We start from the raw sequence: 20,561 nt of genomic DNA, 5'->3' as shown, positions 1-20,561 counted from the left end.
GCATCCCATGCACAAGGGCTGCACCCACCACCGTCCCACCAAGCTTCTCACCGACTGCGGGACAACCCTCTCCCTGCCCCTTGGACAGGAATTCGCTGTCCCTGCCTGTGACTTTCCCCCCGCCGCGTGCACCCCAGGTCCGATCTCCGCCGAGACGACAGACACCCTAAGAGGCACAGGCGCCTTTAGGCCGCGCGTCCCGAGGAAGTGCACTGGGATGGTCCCTGTTCCGTGATCCAGCACATAATAAGATTCCTTTATCCCTTGTTGTCATGGGAAGTACATGTATCAACTGGTTAATATTAATGTGTTGGCCGATTAATATTAATATCCGAGCCGATTCATACTTCACAAGGCAAGGATGTTGACGAGCCCCGCACAGACGCGACAGCTGTCGGGTTCGGGCCGTTCCCGGGGGAGGCGGCCTCGTCGATGCTGACCCCCCGTGCGGCGCCTCGTCACGGACCCCGTCGTTAGCCGTGTCTGTCAGGCCTGGCGTCGAGTGTGTTTGGATTCTGATTGTGGCAATTAAAATCCCTGCCATCCAAGGCAGCATATTTTATCATTTAAATAGCATTTTACATTCTCCTAACATATTTTCCCAGTAACATCGTTAAATTAGGTGATAAAAGGTTATTTCTTTGCTTCTGAAGTTGAAATACGTTACCATTATCCCTTATCTGCCTGGAATTAGAAAGGTTTCGGTATTATGCATTCTAAAGGTTTCATTATCAAAATTTGCCAGACTTTAGAAAACAAACCATTCTTTTTTTTTTTCCCCCTTTGTTTTAATCAAAGATGGACGGAGCTTTCTTTGTCTTCTGGCGTTGGAGATTGCTTCCAGGGTTCGAGGGAAAGGGAAGTTTTCTGCAGCGGCCAGAGTACTCTCGGGGCTCCAGGGGGACCACTGGGGACCCTGGATTACCTTCGGTTGGGAGCTGCCACCTGTGCCACCTCCAGGAAAGCCAAAGACGGTCAGGAAGGCTTGGGCTTCTGGTCCCTCTTGCCCAGAAGGAAGGCACAACTAGAGGTTGCACGTTTAGCCAGTGGGGCTGGACTAGGGCCTGTCTGTGGGGTGTGGCTTCCCCACCCCGTCTCCTGTCCAGCTACCCACCTGTCCAGCCCTTGCACTTGCCTGGCCTCCATTTCAAATTCTTTCCTCTGGACCTCGAACCATCTGCCCACCATCCACCTTTTTTTTTTCTTTTTTTTTAATTTTTTTTTTTAAATTTTTATTTATGATAGTCACAGAGAGAGAGAGAGAGAGGTAGAGACACAGGCAGAGGGAGAAGCAGGCTCCATGCACCGGGAGCCCGACGTGGGATTCGATCCCGAGTCTCCAGGATCGCGCCCTGGGCCAAAGGCAGGCGCCAAACCGCTGCGCCACCCAGGGATCCCCCCCACCATCCACCTGTCACTCACTCACCATCTATCCACCAGTCCACAGCCCACCATCCACCTGTCACCCGCCATCCACCTGTCACTCACCCACCATCCATCCACCCACCCACCATCCGCCTGTCACCTGCCATCCACCTGTCACCCACTCACCATCCATCCACCCGCCTACCATCCACCTGTCACCTGCCATCCACCTGTCACCCACTCACCATCCATCCACCCACCCACCATCCACCTGTCACCTGCCATCCACCTGTCACCCACTCACCATCCATCCACCCACCCACCATCCACCTGTCACCTGCCATCTACCTGTCACCCACTCACCATCCACCTGTCACCCACCATCCACCTGTCACCCACTCACCATCCATCCACCCGTCCACCATCCACCCACCAGCCTAGCTGTGGCCAATGTGTCCCCTGGGGGCCATCTCCCCATCACCATCCCTGTGCTCCATCACATCTAACATGGAAGACACCTCTTGCACGACACACGAGCCTCCCTCCACCCTGATTCCCCCACCCACACCCCCCCCCCCCAGTTAGCCGTGCCCTGAGCAAGGGCTGGGGCCACACGCTCTGTGCCCAGCATCCCTGAGTCCCCCTGTATCCTGACTCCTTAGAGGCAGGAATGTCTCTGATATGGCATTTTAGGCCGTGGGCTCTTGTGTGAACACATCCGTGCCTGACAGGGACAGCACGTGGGCTCGGAGAGCAGCCGTGTCCCCCTGGGGATGAATAGGCCTTCCCTGAAACTTGACCCGTCCCACCTCCTCCCATCCCGTGTCCCGGGGCATTTCACCAAGGAGAAGGCTCCTGCTCTCAGGGACCTCTGGCCGGATGGGAGCTGGAGCTGGTTTGGGGGGACGGTGCCGCTGCCCTGTGGCGGTCCCCCGAGGGTCTTCCCACGCCATCTCCAGCCTCTGTCCTGCTCCTGGGGCCAGCCGAGGCCAGATGTTGGGGGCCCGAGTGACAGCGTGTGAGCCGAGGGCGGGCGCCGGGGAAGCAGGGCTGCCAGTTTCTTCCTGAACCTTGAGATCGACCCCAGCGTCCCGGGAGCCCTCTGCGCAGGCGAGATCACCCCCTGCGAGGGTTGGAGTGAGAGAAGGCAGCAGGGGGGGGGGGGTGCACCTGCCTGCGGCCAGGTTGGCCCTCGTTCTCCCGAGGAGCTCAGCCCTGCAGAACTGCCCTCGCCCGGCCCGGCAGGCCTCTCCCCACCCAAGACGGGGCTGCAGACTGGAGAAGGGTGGCCTCGGCATGTTCCAGAAGCTGTCCTGAGCGCAGAGGAAAGGCGTAACCCTCGAGAGGATGCCTTGCCCTGACCGCACGCTCCCAGTTAGGGGTGCGGCAGGGCAGACAGTGGCCGAAGGCTGGAAATGACGCTCCCAGGGGGTTCCCCCACCCGTGCGCTGCCCCCAGCACCCAGGAGAGTGCCCTTTCGGTACATTTCTAGCTCTTCCAAAATCCCTATCGTCTCCAACTATGGAGTCTCACAAAAGCCTCAGGCGTTCAAAGCCTGCTGCCCCGTCCACACCCCCCCATGCGTCCCATGCCCCCCGCCCCACCTGTGCCATTACACAGCACCCCTCACTCTGTGACCTCCTCCCTAACAAACACAAAACATGCTCGTTGCCGTGGTAAGCTTCCCCGGTGTGATTTATTGCCATCATCACGATATTTTGTTTGCAGCTGTAAACCTCCAGACATAAATCAAGTCATTAGAAGGAATGACGTTTAATTCTGCAGAAGATGCCTCGGTGGGCTGAGCAGCCCTCACCCAGCTAGCGAATCATTCATTCTAGAGAGGTCGGCCCCGTACATACACGTCCACGGCAGCCCCTCATCTGCAACCACACACAAGCGCAGCAAGCCAAAGGCACAAGCCCCGCTGCTTTTGTCCCTTGGAATAGGCTCCGCGCGACTGCAAAGACATGCCCCAAACGCACGCCGGGCAATCCGGGCAATCCGGACGGACGGGAGCCTTCATTCGCAGGAAGAGCCCGCAGCGGGCGGGGCCGTCTCCGAGCCCTGAGAGCTGCCGCTGGTGGCACTTCAAAGGAGGCAGGGGAGCAGCTGGGAACCGTCTTCAGCTCTCCTTGCACAGAGACCCCTGCCACCGTGGAGCAGCCGTTACATGGGACCGTATTCTATGTGCAAGACCGGAGCGTCCGATTTCCAGGAGACACTTGCTGAGCTTGAAGGGAAGGTCCAGGGAGCTCAGGACAGGGCTCCCCAGGCCCCGGCAGATGGTGCCTCTCCTAGTTAGAGAGGCATCCCCAAAATGCCCGAGAGGGGAGGGACTGAGGGTCTCAGCTGAGGGATTGCCTTAAAGACTTTGGCAAATTCTCAGCGCACATGACAATTGTGAAAATCCGGGATGACATTTCCAGGGTTTGGTTCTACTTAATATTCCTGCGCTCAGAGCTAACGAGGGTGTTGTTATGCGGCGTTATGTTGGCTGCGCGTTTCAAGGATGTTGGAAGTCGGGGGGCCGGGATGCCTGGTTTGTGTCCGGACAGTTTTTACCCACACTCCGCACTGATTTCCAGCTGGGAGCTCCTTGCTGGGAGCCCCTCGTGTCGCGGGGTCCATGTGGCCTAACTACTCTACTTATCTGTCCCCCCTGGACTCCCTCTGACAGCAGGTGGGGGGCAGGTGTTTTTGTGCCCTCCCCCTCACACCCCGACTCCCCAAGCCCTTCAGCGCTCCCCCTCTTTCTCATCTCCCTGCACTACCTGAGCTCAGGCACCCCCATCCCTCACCTGCACTAGGATGCAAGAACCCCACCTGATTTTGCCCCTTCTTTAGGCTTTACCTTTCTCCCCGTTCCCCACTTGCCTCCAGAAGGACCCTTGAAGATACAACCTGCAGGGCCTCTCTGCCGTCCGTCCCCTCGTATCCCAGCCACACAGTCAGTGCCCCTGAACCAGTTACCTTCCGTGAGCCAGGGGGAGAGGGGGTGCAAGGGATCTGTGGGTCTTTGCAGGAGCGTGTGATGCCTGGTGTGCAGCCCAGCCCAGCACGCTGTGGTGGGGCCGTGAGAGGATAGGATGTGTGCTCCCCAGGATGGCCCGGGGTTGCTGGGGTCAGCCCACAGCCAGCCCAGTGTGGCCCCCAGGGCGCCGGGCTGCGCAGAGCCAAGGGCTGGCCAGCCAGAAGGGAGAGGAGGTGGGTGTTGGCTAGATATCCAGGGACGGTGGGTCCCCACAGTCGGCACCCACCAAGGCCGAGATTAACGCCGGAGTCCAGGCCTCGCCCCTGAGAGAAGCCGGCCAGAGGCTTCCTGAGCTGCTGGTGGCCCAGTCCTTGGCCGGACCTGACTTGACGTTCAGGCCTTGCCCTGGGTGTCCCCTCCTGTCTCCCACGTGGACTGCAGCTACCCAGACCCGTGGCAGGGATCACCTGGATTGACTGCCCGGGCCCCCCAACCCCCGAGTGCTCCGAACAGCTCCAGGCTTCCTCTTGCAGACTGTGATCACCAGAGGTTCTGTGCCGCTCGGGGACACGTGGGATGACCCCTGAAATGCAGTCGCCATTCCAAGATCTCTGTGGCCTGGAGGAGAGCCCGGAGCTGCAGCTGCCCATGCACATTGCTGGGGTCCGGCCGGGGACGAGGGCTCGCTGGCCATCTCGGGGCCCCTCTGGGTATAATCTGCGGATAGTTTTGACTGCGTGTACACGGCCTCGGGGGCATCTTCCGAGAACCAACTGGAGCATCCATCCCGGAGCCCCTGGGCAGCCCCCTTGCAGCCCCACCTCCCCCAGGGGAGGGGGTCAGGCTCCTCAGCCCCCTTGCGGCCCCACCTCTGGGAGCCTGACCCCCTCTCCCCCGGGGGGGCGCAGCGGGGGGCCCGGAGTGCCTCCCTGAGGACCAAGCGGCTCTTGCCTCAGGTTCAGGGCTGCTGGGGAGGGGGGTGCTCCAGGGAAGCATCAGCTGGAATAGATTCACTTCTGTGGCTCTCGGGGTATCTAAAGCAGCAGCTGTGACGGGTCTGACAGCCACAGGCCAGCTCAGTAATTGACGCCACAGCCGGAGCGACACATCCTGGAGCCAGCTAGAGCTGGACCGATCATTATCTTGTGCCTGGGCCACCACAGTAATGAGGCTGCCCCGCCGGCGGCCTCCGATGGCCTCACCGGGTTCCAGCCAAGGAGCACCTGTCACGGGGCCGGGCCAGTTGATGTCGCTGGCACTTTCCCCGCAAACAGGCAGCCCTGTTTCAGGCTCCAGTGTGACGCGCTCCTTTTTGTTTCTTGGAAACCCCTGGTAGGAATTCATCAATACTTAAGCCAAATTAGGCTCCCAACAGCCAAATAGGAGGAGTCCCGCTTGACCCAGCAGCCCAGACGCTGAGCTGGGGCTCCCGGGGGCTCTGGCCTCGGGCCGGGCCTGCTGCTGGGGCCCCGGGTGAGGGGCTGCCCCCGGCCTGCTCCCTGTCCTCTGAGAAGTGCCGGCTCCCCGCCCTCCGCGGGCCCTGGGCAGCCACAGGCCTGTGCTCCTGCACACACTCATCTGCCCCAGCGCATCGCCCCTGCCCTCTGGACCTCTACACTCGGGAGGCCCTCGGGCATCTCAAACCCAATGAGGATCCGCTCCCCCTCCCAGGAAACGGCTCCAGAAACCAGAATGTGCCTTCGTCTGCGACCGGGCAGTCCCCAAGTGGTACTGACCCAGCGGCCTGCAGGCCCTGGCTTGTGCCAGCCCCCGAGGGCCCAGCCCCATTTCACCTCAGTGGCTTGAAATCTGCCGAGGAGGTGTTTACACCGCAGGAAGCAGCAAACGCTACAGACCCGGTCCTCCCCGCCATCCGGGGAACCGTCACCAGCACACCGCCCTGCTTATGCTCCCTGAGGTCTTCCTCACGTCTTCCTCCTCCCTCGACCGTCACACGGGGGGGGGGGGGGGGGTGGTAGCCAGGCCTTGGACGTCTGTCTCCGCCCCGGACAGTGGCAACACCACCGGCCCACCAGCCTTTCTGCTTCTGTCTTCAGCTCTTCATGTCAGAATGGTCCTTAAATTCAAGATAGCTCCCAGCTTAAAGCCTTTGTAGACTTCCCTTGGGCCTTAGAGATAAGATCAGGTGTCCGTGTCAGGACCAGAGGGCCCCTGGCTTGCTGCCCCTGCCAGCCACAAAGTCCTACCATTTCCTTCTTTTTTCTTCTTTTATTTTTTTTATTTTTTAAAGAATTTATTTATTTATTCACGACAGACACAGAGAGAAAGAGAGAGAGGCAGAGACACAGGCAAAGGGAGAAGCAGGCTCCATGCAGGGAGCCCAACGGGGGACTCGATCCTGGGTCTCCAGGACCACACCCCGGGCTGAAGGCAGCGCTAAACCGCTGGGCCACCGGGGCTGCCCTTTTGAATTCTTTTAAAAGATTTTGTTTATTCATGAGAGACACAGAGACACAGGCAGAGGGAGAAGCAGGCTCCCTGCGGGGAGCCAGATACAGGACTCGATCCCAGGACCCCAGGATTGCAGCCTGAGCCAAGGGCAGACGCTCAACCACTGAGCCACCCGGGTGCCCCAGGCCTGCCATTTCTTGACACCCTTCAGTCTCTGTGTCCCTTCAGGCTCCGTGTACCTTCAGTTTCCATGTCCCTTCAGTGTCCATGTCCCTTCACCCGTAAGGCCCATTTCTACCAGGAAAGCTCTCATTACACCCAAATGCCGATTAGCTGTCACTACCTTAGGGAGGCGTCCCCCGGGCTTGCTGACATCCCCTGCCCCCCACCGCCTGCTGCTCGCCCCATTGCTGCCACTGCGTGTGGCATTGCTGTGCAGTGCCTCATTTCCTTGCTAGACCGTAAGCCCCAGGAGGGCAGGGCCATGACTGTCCTGTCACCAGTGTGTGAGACACTGCCTGGCACATACAGGTGCTCAGTCGGCGTGGAGCGAGTGGACAGACGGTGCTGGCCAGTGTGACTGCTCGGTCACCTGATCTCGCCGCCAACACACCGCAGGGGAGGCAGGGACGGCCACCAGGGGGCCCCGCGGCCTTGCCAGCGAGTGTCATGGGCTTGGTTCCTTCTCATCTGCAGCAGCTTCCAGGAGCTCCTGCTAATCCCTCCAGGCTCCTGTGTTACAAGAACACATGAAGGGAGGAGAGGCACGGCCCCCACATGTGCCATGTAAGCTCAGCGACTGTATACAGACGTGAACACGCATGCTGCCCACGCAGCACACCCGGGATGCATGCGCAGATGGCATGATGCACCCCTCGGTATGCACGTCGGTTCCGTGTGACACGCACATGCGGGGGGTCCAGTGCAGCGCACGGCACCCATTGGGGGAGCTGTGCAAACCCCCGAACGTGGCAGGAATCACCCCCCAGCTCTGACAGAGGAGGGCTTTGGAGCAGGAGCTGGGGACCCCTCCCTGCGGGCAGCAGGCGTACGGGCTGGTGGGGGGAGCGCTCAGGGACATCGCACCCCCGAGGATGGGCAGACGGGTGGCTGTGGAGCAGCAGGACAGCTGTTGGGCTTGCAGACGGCTCGCCGGCTGGCTGACTGACAGGCAGCTCCGAGGCCCCACGCTGACGGCTGCAGGGGAATTCGCAGCCACGGCTGGGCTGACGGGGAACTACCCGGTTGAATCGTGGATCCTAATCACGGAGGCCAGGGAGTGGAATCGCTAAACAAAACAAGCAGTGGTCGGAGCTGTCAGGTGCCCATCAGCCCGAGTCGGGAAGATTCGCGTTTCCTCGGCAGGCAGGCCCCAGAGTCCCTGCTGCGCAGGAGCCGGGCTCAGAGAAGCTCAGCCACTACCGAGGGGACCAGAGATAGGGACCCCGGGAAGCAGCAGCTTCCCTCCCTCAGGTGCTCTCTGTGCCAAGCACTGTGCATGTTGCATTTGCACGTTTAGGGAAATGGTGTTTTTTATCCCATTTTACAGATGAGGGAACAAAGGTTCACTGAAGCCAAGGGGTTTGTCCAAGGTCACACAGCTATGCTCTTGCTCTCGTTTCTTTTAGAATATAGGACCCCTTGGTACAAGCTGCTACTCAGAGCTGAGTCTCCAGGAGAAGGGAGGGGAAGCCAAGGGTCAGGGGTTACTGTGTCTTGAAGCAACTGGGAGAAGCCCACCCACAGAGACTGAGGCAGGAGGAGAGGGGCCTGTGGAGGCGCCCACTGCCCTGCCCAGGAGCACCCCCAGCGGCCTCCTGCCACTGCCCCGGGCCTCCTGCCTCTGCCCAGGGCATCTTGCCACTGCCCCGAGCCTCCTGTCTCTGCCCCAGGCCTCCTGCCACTGCCCCAAGCCTCCTGCCCCTGCCCTGGGCCTCCTGCCTCTGCCCCGGGCCGGCACTCCATCCACAGAGCCTCTGGGAGCCCCGTCTTCCTGCCTTGGGCCCGGGCCAGCAGAGGTGGGCATGGCTGTGGCTGAGGCTGGTCTCCTGGCCAAGCACGGAGGCCAGGCAGAGAATTTAATGAGTTGGATTTTCCTGTGATCACAAGTGAGAATTTAAGACCCTTCGGTGAGGCTCCTTGCATCTGAATTCTGTGCCTGGAGTCCAGGCTGCCCGCTAATTGCTGAGTGTGTTTAAACTTCAGTTTTGCATCTCATCTGCATAACTTAACAACCTGCCCAGAGGAAGGGAGCAGCTCACAATGAGGCATCGAGGCCGATGGATGGGCGGGGGATGCCGCTCCAAAGGGCAGAGTCCGAGCTGTGGGAGAAGAGCCAGAAGAGGTGTGGCCACCCACAGGCCACAGGCCCTGTCCCCATACCCCCCCGGTGCCCCACGGGTGGCAGTGGGAGGCAGCCAGTTGGGTGCATTGTAGATCTGACCACACTGCCTGGGTGGGGGTGCACAGACCCCTCAGCCTGGGCAGCTCCTGTCTGCATCTTGCCACATGCTGGCAGCTGCTGTCCAGACTCCCAGACCTTTCCCAGGCTGCCGGGCTGAGGGTAGCAGCTCCTCCAGGGGCTGGCGGGCTCCAGCCGGAACCCTGGGCCACTCCTGCTGGGAGAATCCCAAGCCCATCCTCACCTCCAGGGGTGGCTCTCCATCCAGCCAGCGTCAGCCTTTTCAAGAGCATTTATTGAGCTCCTGCTGTGTGCCAGGCGTGTTGCCAGATTGACACACACAGAGGAGACATGGTCCCTGCCCAAGAACATGGAGAGTTTACACAGTCCTTCACCACTGATCGGATCACCCAGCCTAGCTGGGGAAGTATTTTCTTACCTCCTCCGGGCTGTTCTTGGCCCTCCCCCACAGTGCTCTTAAAGCCCTCCGAAGTCACACCCCCATGTTATGGGTTGAATTGTGTGTCCCCTTCAATTATGTTGAAGTCCCAACTCCTAGGACCAGTGAAGGTGACGTTATAGAGTCTTTGCAGATGTCTTCAGATTCGGATGAGCTCGTTAGGGTGGGTCCTAATTCAAAATGATGTCCTTGGAAGAAGAAGAAAAGGGACGGGCACACAAGGGAGGGGAAGACAGCCGCGTGCGGGTGGGAACAGAGGCTAGACTTCAGTGGCCACCAGCCAGGGAACATCTGGGGCTGCCAGAAGCTAGAAGAGGCTGCGGAGGGAACATGCCCCTGCTGACACTTTCATTTCAGACATAGCCTCCGGAACTGTGAGAGGATGAATGCTTGTTATTTTAATGGCTTAAAATACCAGCCTTGTGGTACTTTGTTACTGCAAGCCTCAAGAAACCAGTGTACCCCTTGTGATGGTTGATTCTGTGTCGACTCGACGGAGTTATAGACGGAGTTATAGTGCCCAGATGTTACCGTGAAGGTGTGTTTTTTTAGATGGGGTTAATATTTAAGTCAGTAGACTCTGAGTGAAGCGGATTACCCACATGTGGGTGGGCCTCATCCAATCAGTTGAAGGCCTTAAGAGGAAAGACTGGTCCTCCAAGGAGGAAGGAGTTCACCCTCAGACTCTTCCCTGCGTCTCCAACCTGCTGACCGGTCCTGCGGGCTTCGGACTTGCCAGCCTCTACAACTGCATGAGCCCATTCCTTTAAATAAATGCCCCCCCATATGTATTCTAGTCATGGAGGACTAATTGAGCCCCTCCTTCAGAACCCTTCCAAGCTTCCTGTGGAGTGAGGGGCCTGGCTGTTCCCTAAGGGCTTTCTCCCCTGACCTTGGTGAGCAGCAGACCCACCGGGCTGCAGTTTGTCCTACCAGCATCCCTGCCTCACACCTTGCAGCTCACCACCACCGTGTGAGGACCCGTACACCACCCAGCCGTGCGGGCTGCACCCTGGCACACACACCTTGGGTGCAGGAGCTGCTTCTTTCTGAGTAGGACGTGAAAGGGCAGAGCAGGGCAATGCTGCTCATCCACCAGACGCACCTGCCAGGGAATCTGGGTGGGCCCAAAGCTTGGACTCTGTGTCTCGCACATGGTGGAAACCCAGATGCAGCGGGGGCCTCGTTTCCAGTGTGTTCCCTGGCTCAGGCCAGCCGAACCCCCTGGAAGCTTCCCGGCCTGAGGGGCACACGAGTAGCCATCACAGATGGCTGTGGCCACACAGGCTCAGCCACCAGAAGACCCAGGACGTGGAGAAGGTGGCAAGGAAACACAGTTGGGTGTAGATCTGAGGACCCAAGGACCACAAGCTGAAACTACACAGAGCAGGGACTGTGGACTCATGCCCGTGTCCTGTGGCCCTGCTGGCCCCTTTGGGACAGCCCTGTCTGCCCCCAAGCTGCAGTGTTCAGAGTGGCAGGACCCTCTCCCCACAATCAGGGCCTGGGGCTTGGGTTTGAGAAGCCAGATTAGCAGTCACACTCCCCAAACATGGTCGAGCAAGGGCTCATGTGACACTTCCAGCCCTTTCTAGGAACTGGGGTCCTGTTTTGACCCATGTCGGTATTGCTGGTCTGCACAGCCTGACCCCCAGTGGGTCTTGGGCATCAGAGATTGGAGCTTTTGAATTGAACCCAGCAGATCTCCCTTCAGTGACTTTGGAGAGAAGTAAGCAGCAGCCCCGTCCCCAACAGCCTGTGAAGCCGCCTCCACAGCTCTGCCCCAGAGCCAAGCTGCGCAGCCTAATAATTATAAGAAACTGGCCATGCAGGGGTGCCTGGGTGGCTCAGTCGGTTGAGCATCCGACTCTTGATTTCAGCTCAGGTCCTGATCTCAAGGTCCTGGGATCGAGCCCCGAGTTAGGCTCCACACTCAGTGGAGTCGGCTTGGGGATTCTCTCACTCCCTCTGCCTCTCTCCCCACTCACACAGACACATGCTCGTGCTCACTTGCTCTCGAATAGATAGATAGATGATAGATAGATAGATAGACAGATAGATAGATAGACAGATAGATAGAGAAAAGAGGGGTGCCTGGGTGGCTCAGTCAGCTGGACGTCTGCCTTCAGGGTCGTGGTCCCCGGGTCCTGGGACCGAGGCCCATGTCAGGCTCCCCACTCAGTAAGGAGTCTGCATCTCCCTCTGCTGCCCCTTCCCCCCTGCTTGTGCGCTCTCTCTCTCCAATGGATAGATTAAGAATCTTTAAAAAAAATAAATAAAGGTTATGCATCCATTTTCCATCAGAAAGAAAGAAAGAAAAAGAAAGAAAGAAAGAAAGAAAGGCCACAGACACCATCATCAGCCTTTGCCGCCCTTGGCAGGTAACCCAGTAAGCTCTTCAGTCAAACACGCTGAAGAAAACCCCGAGCCAATGAAGAGTTCACAGTGTGGAGCCCACTTGGCAGTCCCAATAACTCATGCCTTGTTTATTCTCACCAATGCTCACTCTTATCATACAGCATGTGTTTCCACTGCTCTGCAAATGTCATCTGTCCAGAAAGAGAAAGTGGTTGGTTTGTTTTTTTTTGTTTTTTGTTTTTTTCCACCGTGCAGGGGATGGAGCTCCCTCACAGATTGTTAACATTATGTGGAAAGGAGACAAGTAGCTCAGACGCTGACATGGAGCATGTACATGACCGGCCTTGGGATTCCCCTGTCGCGGGGTTGGGGGGGGCGGCCTGTGAGGGAGACAGCAGAGGCGTGTGGTGGCGTCCGTGACGTTGGATGGCACAGGAGGCTAGGGGTGGTGGGCGGCTTAGGTTGCTCAGCAAGCCCACCGTTTCTGCCTGGATTGCACATTCATTCGAGGGCTGGGAAGGGGCTGCTGGTGGTTATATTGAAGCCGAGTCCTCCCCACCACCCCATGGCACCGGTTCTGGTGGGTTCTCCACGGGTGTCGCAGCGGCGGGGCCCTTAGCTGCCCTTCCCGGGTCGCCCCCCGGAGCTGTCCAGAGTGCTGAATGCAGCCCCCGCCCTCAAGGCGCCCAAGGCTGCTGGCCTTCGTGGACTCCGAGCCAGGGGTGGTCTTTGCTTTGACTTTTATCCAAGCCGTGCAGGGAAGAGTAGCTTCCTCTGCAGACAAAGTAGGGACGGGGGGGGCCCCCCCGGAAAGGGGAAGAGCCTGTTACGTTTCCTCCCTTAAGTTTCCATCCTTATTCCAAAATGGCACATGGGATAGGGTCAGCCTTTGCGAGATGAGCTACAGTAAGTTTAAAAGTCGGTAAGATACAGCTTGTGGCAAATTCAGGGTCTAGCTAAGATCTGTTGTTGGGTTTCCCACAAGACAATTTTCTTTTCCAAGGGGGCAACAGTGACCACGTTGGCTAAATTTGTTGGATAAAAGTGGCCAAGAGGTCAGGGACACCCCCAGCCCCACGGTCTGTCCAGCAAGGATGTTCCCTCCAGCCTTCAAGTGGGCCAACCCGGAAAGCCCGGGACAGGCCCCACAGCCCACCAGGCCCTCCAGGCTGCAAGGACAGTGCCAGCGGGAGGCCACAGCAGGAGGCCCTGACATCTCCATAAGCACATCCTCATCCAGCTCCACCGGCTGGCAGGGTGCCTTTTGTGAGCGGCTCCGAGTCCCACTCCTGGCCAAATCTGGCATGACTCATTTGCTCCCGAAAAGGAATATAAATAAGCGCCACCGTACCTTGACAAGTTGACAGGATTGACAAGCGGAGTAAATTCCTGTATCTGAGACTCTGAGGAGGAGAGGTGATTTAGCAGAGCCAGCTGCCATCACCAGAAGAAAATAATTAAGGAAACCCAGCAGCGTGGAGGAAAGCTGAGTGTGCCGCGGGTCCCTTCTGCTGAAGGGATCTGTGATCACTGGCTGCAGGAGGAAACCCGCCCGTGCCAGAAAGAAATCGGCTCAAGAAGCTCATGCTGGGATGAGGCCAAGCAAGGGGGTGGCCGGCACGAGGGAAGGAGGCTCTGAGCTGAGTGACTCCGGTGAGGGACTCAGTTCTAAAGGCCTCCTGTCTCAGGGTCAGGTACCCACTGCTTGCACCCCATACCCCGAGGAGTGCAGCCAGTCCTACACGGAGCTTCCCCTCAGCCTTCATGGAAGAGTCTGGAAGCCCTGTTTCAGAGCTCCTGCACATGTACACACAAATTACCGTAAGCTTTGGAACGCCCAGGAAGATACGGACACTCTGTCCTCTGCCCAGGGAAGGGCACACCCCTGTTCCCAGCCCAGAGGGATCCAAGTATTGCAACAGAAGAAAGATGCAACCTGCCCAAGTTCCACCTTTGTTTCACCTTTGGAACTCGAAGAAGTTCCCAGTAGGCTCAGGGAATGCAGGCTTTCCCTCCCAGGGGGACCTCACGTCCCCACCTCCTCACTAGCTGGTAGATGAAGGCGATGTATAGGCCCAACCTCAGACTGACCCGTATGAGGCCAGGGTCTTAGCAACGGCTGAGCCTATAAAACTGGGCCTCATGGAGAAATTGGCAGAGTCCCTGTGTCAGGGACTGGATGTCCTCTCACCAGCTGGGTTCCAGCCACTGGACCTGTGCCAAGGACACAGAGACAGCAGGGGATGAGCTGGGCCCCCAGAACATCTCTCTCACACAGCCCAGAAGCAGCCAGAACTCGGTCAGGTGTGCCCCATCGTGCCAACCGGAAGTTCAAGCCTCCTTTTCTGTAAAGGTTGGCTGGTTCTAGATTGTGACTGTGGCTTTTGACAAAGTCTCAGAGTACAAACAGCCACTGACATGGTGCAAAGCTGGAAGGGCCCCTGGTGCCTCAATGGCCAGGCAGGGATGGGGGAAGGAGGCCAAGACTCCTAAATAGGTTCCCCAAAGGAAATCCTTGTGCTTTCCTAGGGCCTCCCGCAAAACAAACCGGAGGATGAAGCAGAACCCTCCCCTCTGGCCAAAGGCTCACTTCCCCAGGGCTTATTGTCCTGGGTGACTTCGGTCCCAGCCTAGCTAACGGGCCCCCTCGGTGGGAAGGGGGGACATTGTGGAGTGTGGTCAGCAATGCACTGATCTGTCTCCATGGGCCTCCAGTGACAGGTGCTTGCTGCACAATCACTCTGTGCCTGGGCTCTGCTCAGCCCTTTGCAGGAGAGCAGGATGTGGCCAGCTCATGCCCGAGTCCCAGCGCCAGCTGAGTCGGCCAAAATCCCAAAGCAGATGCCTAGGTTAGGGGACTGCCCAGTCCGAGGGAAGGAGTGTGTTCCACTCCCCTGCCTGTGTGTGCAAGGGGGTGGGTGTGAGTGTGTCGTATTGCAAGTACAGAAAGCCCACATCGACTAGAGCAAGGGCCAAGGGGGCATAGAGAGAGGATGGATAGGACTTTCTGAGGGTCCTTTCCCCATGCCTTAATGACAGTGAGGTGCGGGGGTGACGAGGTGGCGCTCTGTGGTTCCCGGCTGTTCCACTGAGCGGGTGGGCACCTCTGGAGACCTTCCAGGTCACGTCGGGAGGTGAGACCCTGCGAAGTCATCACCGACTGGGGGCCCACATCTTGCTGCATCCCCATTTTCCGTATGGGTAGGAGCGTGGAGGGGCTCTCACACTGAGCCTTTTCCACCCGGACCTGCATTTTCTACCCCAAGTGGCCTCCAGCCCTCGGGGGGTGGGGGGTGGTGCCCAACTGCCAAGAGCACTGAGCAGGTCTTTGGGAGCCACGTGGCCCTTTGCTGCTAATACTGTCCTCTCTGCTTTTCAGGAATAAAGTTCAGCATCCGGCCACAGCAGCCCTACAACGTGAGTTCCGCGAGTCCGATAAATCTCAGCACCAGCAGCCTGGGGACGGATGGGGAGGGCAGGGAAGAAAATCCGGAGCTCGCGTTGAATCTATTCATGGGAAGAAAAATGCGCGCGGTCCTTCCCAGGAGCCTTGGGAACAAAGCCCAGGGCTTTGGACCCATGAATTTCCCCTTCCTGTTAGCTGGTGGCTTTGGACTTGTGCTAATAGAGGCAGTAAATCCGCGCCAGCCTCCTTAGGCCGCCAGCCACCCCCCCCCCCATCCCTGCCCGCACCCCAAGCCAGGCAGGGCTTCCTGGGGGGCCTGCGCCATCTCGTGGCTGGAAAGACACTTGCACCTCTGGCCGGGAGACTGTGGCCAGCTAGGGGTGGGGCCTTTCGGGGGCTGGTGTCTCCCCTCACAGGCCACAGGCCACGGAGGGGACCGGGACCCCGGCCATAGCGAGGGCCTGACCCGTGTGACCCCCAGTGCCCCGTGCACCCTGATAACCGCTTCTCTTCCTGCCCCAGGACCTCCCGCCTGCCAGCTCCCAGGCTGGTGACCTGAAGGCGCCTACAGAGAAGGTCCCCCGAGACTTGTCCAGCCAGGCCCCGAGGGGCTTCAGCCTGCTGGGGCCTGGCCGGCCTCAAGCCCCCCTAAACACGGGGGCCCGGCTCCGGCCCCGGCAGCGCCGCCGGCGGCTGCTGATCAAGAAAATGCCAGCCGCGGCCGCCGCCGTCCCGGCCAACGGCTCCTCCTCCGGCGCCCTTGCGCAGTCGGCACCCTGGGCGCCGGGCGGCCCCGGGCTCAGCCTGCAGCAGAGCCAGCAGGAGCGCAAGCGGGTGATGCGGGAGGCGTGCGCCAAGTACCGGGCCAGCAGCAGCCGCAGGGCGGTCACGCCCCGCCACGTGTCCCGCATCTTCGTGGAGGACCGCCACCGCGTGCTGTACTGCGAGGTGCCCAAGGCGGGCTGCTCCAACTGGAAGAGGGTGCTCATGGTGCTGGCGGGCCTGGCCTCCTCCACCGCCGACATCCAGCACAACACCGTGCACTACGGCAGCGCCCTCAAGCGGCTGGACACCTTCGACCGCCAGGGCATCCTGCACCGCCTCAGCACCTACACCAAGATGCTCTTCGTGCGCGAGCCCTTCGAGCGGCTGGTGTCCGCCTTCCGCGACAAGTTCGAGCATCCCAACAGCTACTACCACCCGGTGTTCGGCAAGGCCATCCTGGCCCGCTACCGGGCCAACGCCTCCCGGGAGGCCCTGCGGACGGGCTCGGGCGTGCGCTTCCCGGAGTTCGTCCAGTACCTGCTGGACGTGCACCGGCCCGTGGGCATGGACATCCACTGGGACCACGTCAGCCGCCTCTGCAGCCCCTGCCTCATCGACTACGACTTCGTGGGCAAGTTTGAGAGCATGGAGGACGACGCCAACTTCTTCCTGAGCCTCATCCGGGCGCCGCGGAACCTGACCTTCCCCCGGTTCAAGGACCGGCACTCGCAGGAGGCCCGGACCACGGCGCAGATCGCCCGCGGGTACTTCACGCAGCTCTCGGCCCTGCAGCGCCAGCGCACCTACGACTTCTACTACATGGACTACCTGATGTTCAACTACTCCAAGCCCTTCGCGGACCTGTACTGAGGCGCGGGGCCCGCCGGCCGCAGGGCCGTCCCTCCGTCCGTCCCTCCGTCGGTCCCTGGTCCCTCCCGAGCGCCGAGATGGATCCGGGCACGTGGGCCCTCGGCGGGGAGGGGAGGCCCGGCCCTGAAGGGGGCCCCTGGCCTTTGCCCCATCCCCACTTCCTCACTCTTCAGCCGAGGAGGACGCCACGGGTCGAGCAGGACCGCAGGAGTCCGGGCCGCGTAAACCCGGCTCGACTAAGAGTCAGGACGACCAGGGGATTCTGAGGCCCGGAAGCCGAGGGCCCCAGCGGTCAGGGACCTCCTGCAGTCCCTTAGCCATTGCCTTGAACCAAACCACATGGTTTGCAGCTTTTCTATGACCCCGGGGGGTGGGGAGGTTCCCTTGGAATGAGGTTCCAAATAAAGCACATGGTTTCCAGAGTAGCAGTGTCTACACCTCGTGTTGGTCTACACCTTCCCCGGGCTCTGGCGGCTCTTTCTCCCTCCCCAGGACGGCCTGGGCCAGGCGCCTGCAGGTCCCGCCGCAGGGTGGCCCGGGCTGGGAGCGGCCTGGGTGAGAGGGGAGCCGAGGACCTGGAGGCCCCCGTTCAGGGCCGGCGACACCCCCCCCCACTCAGGCTCCTGAGGCCAGGACGTGGTCCCCTGGGTCCTGTGGTCTCCGTATCAGCACATTTATATGAAAAGGAGAAGATCAACCCCGTCCCTGTGGAGGCCCACGGGGGTCCCCTCTTGGTCACTTTGTGGGGGGCCCTGGGAGGACTGCCCGAGCTCTGTGGGCAAGCTGCCGAGGGGGACTGCCCCTGGGGTCAATGGGGCACAGCACGGGGGTCTCAGAGGGTGGGCCATGGCCGTTCCCCTCTCTAAGCACGGCTTTATCTCGGAGCTGTCCTCTGCAGACCCTCAGGCCCCAGCCTTGACCCCTGGCTCCATTCACCCAACCGTCTGGTTGCACTTAAAGCTTTCGGACCGCCCACCCTTCTCCACCCTTCTAGAGCTTACGGTGGGCCTGTCTGCAGATCCCCCCAGGAGATGGCTCTCCATCTGTTCCCACTCGTTGGGGGAGATGCTGCTGGGCCCTAGGAGGAGACCCTGCTGGTCCCAAGGTGGACGTGCTGCTGGATCCCAACCAGCTTCCTGCTCCATCCCCCTTTCTGCCTCCACCGTGGGCTCTGGGAACTTAGGGGGACCAAGGAACTGAGGTGGCCTCCAACCTGCTCGGGGCCACATGCATCCGGGAAGCCTGAGCTCGGGGTTGGCCCCCTTCCCCAGGTTCCAGCTGGAGTGGCCTGGCCATCTGGCAGGAGGAGCTCAGAGGGGTGGGAGGGAGGCCGTGGTCGGGGCGGAGGGGCTCGCAGGTGTGGAGGTGGGGAGACAGATGCCAAGAGGCTCCGAGAGCCGGAGAGGCTGCCCCGTACCTTGGCCAAGGCCGGGTCAGCATGTGTGCGAGGAGGGCACAGGGCCTGGCCCGGGAACAGCTGTCCCTGGGCTGTGGTGCTCACTAAGTGAGATGGAAGTCACCGTGCACAACTGACGTCTCTGGTCCTGGATGCATCTGGGGAAGCCCGAGGCCGGTGTCACTGTGTCATCTCATCAGCCAGAGGGACACCTGGAAGCCCAGCTTTGGCAGCCTGCTGGGCACTTCACCCACTGCTGCTGCTTGGAGACAATTAGGATTGCCATGGGGCCGTCCTTCCAGTGTGTGTGTGGGGGGGGGGGAGTGGGGGAGAGGAATGTATGTGGGGGAGGAACTGAGAGCAGGAACAACGCCTACTCACGTCATCCCTCAGAGACAACCCGGCCTGAGTTGGGCGGAGGTACACGCACAACACATCCACCAAACAAGGGCTTTCCTGGGGCACCTGGGGGCTCCGTAGGTTAAGCCTCCAACTCTTGGTTTCGGCTCAGGTCACAGTCATGAGATCCTGAGCCCCACCTTGGGTTCAGCGCACAGCGGGGAACCTGCTGGAAGATTCTTTCCCTCTGCCCCTCCCTGACATTGGTCTGCAAGAGTGTCCTCTCTCTTTCTCTCAAATAAATAAATAAATCCTTTAAAAAAAAAAAAAGAAGAAGAAGAAGGGGGCTTTCCTTCTAGGTGATGACCACGTGATGGTCCCCAGCATGACCTCCATCCAAGTGCAGACCAGAGGCCCTGAGACATCACCCCTGAACCCACGAGGATGCGGAACCCAACTGCAGCCCCCAACCCCAGACTCGAGCCTCATCTAGCCCCAGGGCTTGGGGACAGTGGCCTCAGTGTCGACACAGGAATGTGTGTGGGTGTTTGTGGGTTGTGTGTCTGTGTGAGTGTTTGGGTGGGTCAGTGGGGGAGGCAGAGCATGAGCGTGCGAGCATGCGTGTGCGTGTGTGCGTGTGCGTGTGTGTGTGAGTGGTAGGTGTCGGTGTCTGGGGTGAAGGTGGTATGTACAGTGGGGGAGCTTGTGTCCATGTCGGGGTGGGGAGGTACCGTGGACCGTCCTCCCTCCTCTCTGCGACCATTTTGAGCTCCTCCCCAGCCCCCCCATCTCTGCCCCTCTGTGGGTATAGTCTGGAGGGGGCCACAGGCTCCCCCCAGGGGTCGAGCAGCCCAGGACCTTGGGGAAATAGTTGCCCAATCCCCAGTGCCCTTCCCTAGCTGAGTCTTCCAGATGGGGGGCCCCTCTGGACAGCCCACAGTGAAGTCCCTGCCAGGCCTTCCCCGACGTGAGCCTCGCTCTCTGAGAGGTGAGGAGCATAGACATCCCCCAAACCTAGGGTTCCCACTGGGGCCTGGGGTCCCCGGGGGAGGTGAGATGTGAAGTCCAGCCAGGTGGTCAGGTGTAAGATCCAGGCACCCCTGGCCCCTGAGACGTGGCCAAGCCCTCCTTCCCCCTTGTCCCACAGGCTTGGCGGCACACACAGGGGCCCAGGACAGAGGCGGCCAGGCAGGTGACAGAGACAGCTTTCAGCACCCACCTCCCCTCCCAGGCAGGGCCCGTTTGCCAACCTTAACCTCCGGGTAGAGCCCGCTGCAGGGGTTGGGAGCCCCAGGAGAACCCCGAGGCCAGCAGGTGGCCTGCCCTCACTGTCCCCCCATCTCCTCCTCGGCCTTTCCCTTCTGGGGAATACCCCTGGCTGATCAAGGGGACTTCCTCCTGGTGTCTCCCGACCACCCCACCCCAGAGCTGGGCATGGGTGCGCTCAGGAAGACGATGGGCCCCAGAATGCACTGGGTGGCCTCCAGGAGCCGGGGGCAGGTACAGGGCTGGGGGGCTGAACAGGGCTGACACAAGGCTGTCGCCACCTCTGGGGACCCGTGCTGATGGCACGATGATGCTGGATGAAGAATCAACAGGCACCTGGGGTAGCCTCAGAGGAGCCTCACCTGGGCGGGGAGAGGCCGCTCCTGCTGCAGGGCTGTGGGGTTGAAGGGGGAGGCAGGGGGAGGGGAGGAGAGCCCGGGCTCTGGTCCATCCTGCAGGCCTGGCCTGGAGGTGAGGCCGTGCCCCGACTTCATGCTGCCCAGGAGGCCTTTCGCACAAGAGTCCCAGCTATGAGGTGGCCGCCCGGGG

General features: G+C 60.2%; 1 protein-coding gene across 2 annotated transcripts in view; it reads left to right on the top strand.

The window, feature by feature from the left end:
- The window catches only part of CHST8 (carbohydrate sulfotransferase 8), a 129,361-nt gene extending 111,933 nt beyond the window's left edge, over positions 1-17,428 (top strand). For both annotated transcript variants that reach the window (XM_041736826.1, XM_041736835.1), the window contains 2 exons: positions 15,350-15,387; positions 15,899-17,428. In XM_041736826.1, coding sequence (XP_041592760.1) covers positions 15,350-15,387; positions 15,899-17,011 — 1,151 coding nt within the window. In that variant the 3' untranslated portion in view covers positions 17,012-17,428. The remainder of the gene's footprint in view (positions 1-15,349; positions 15,388-15,898) is intronic.
- Positions 17,429-20,561: the final 3,133 nt, after the last annotated feature.

Source organism: Vulpes lagopus, chromosome 2, assembly GCF_018345385.1.
Source record: "Vulpes lagopus strain Blue_001 chromosome 2, ASM1834538v1, whole genome shotgun sequence".
NCBI classification, from domain to species: Eukaryota; Metazoa; Chordata; class Mammalia; order Carnivora; family Canidae; genus Vulpes; species Vulpes lagopus.
Note: the sequence above shows the minus strand (reverse complement) of the source record. Positions and strands in the feature narration are given on the sequence as shown.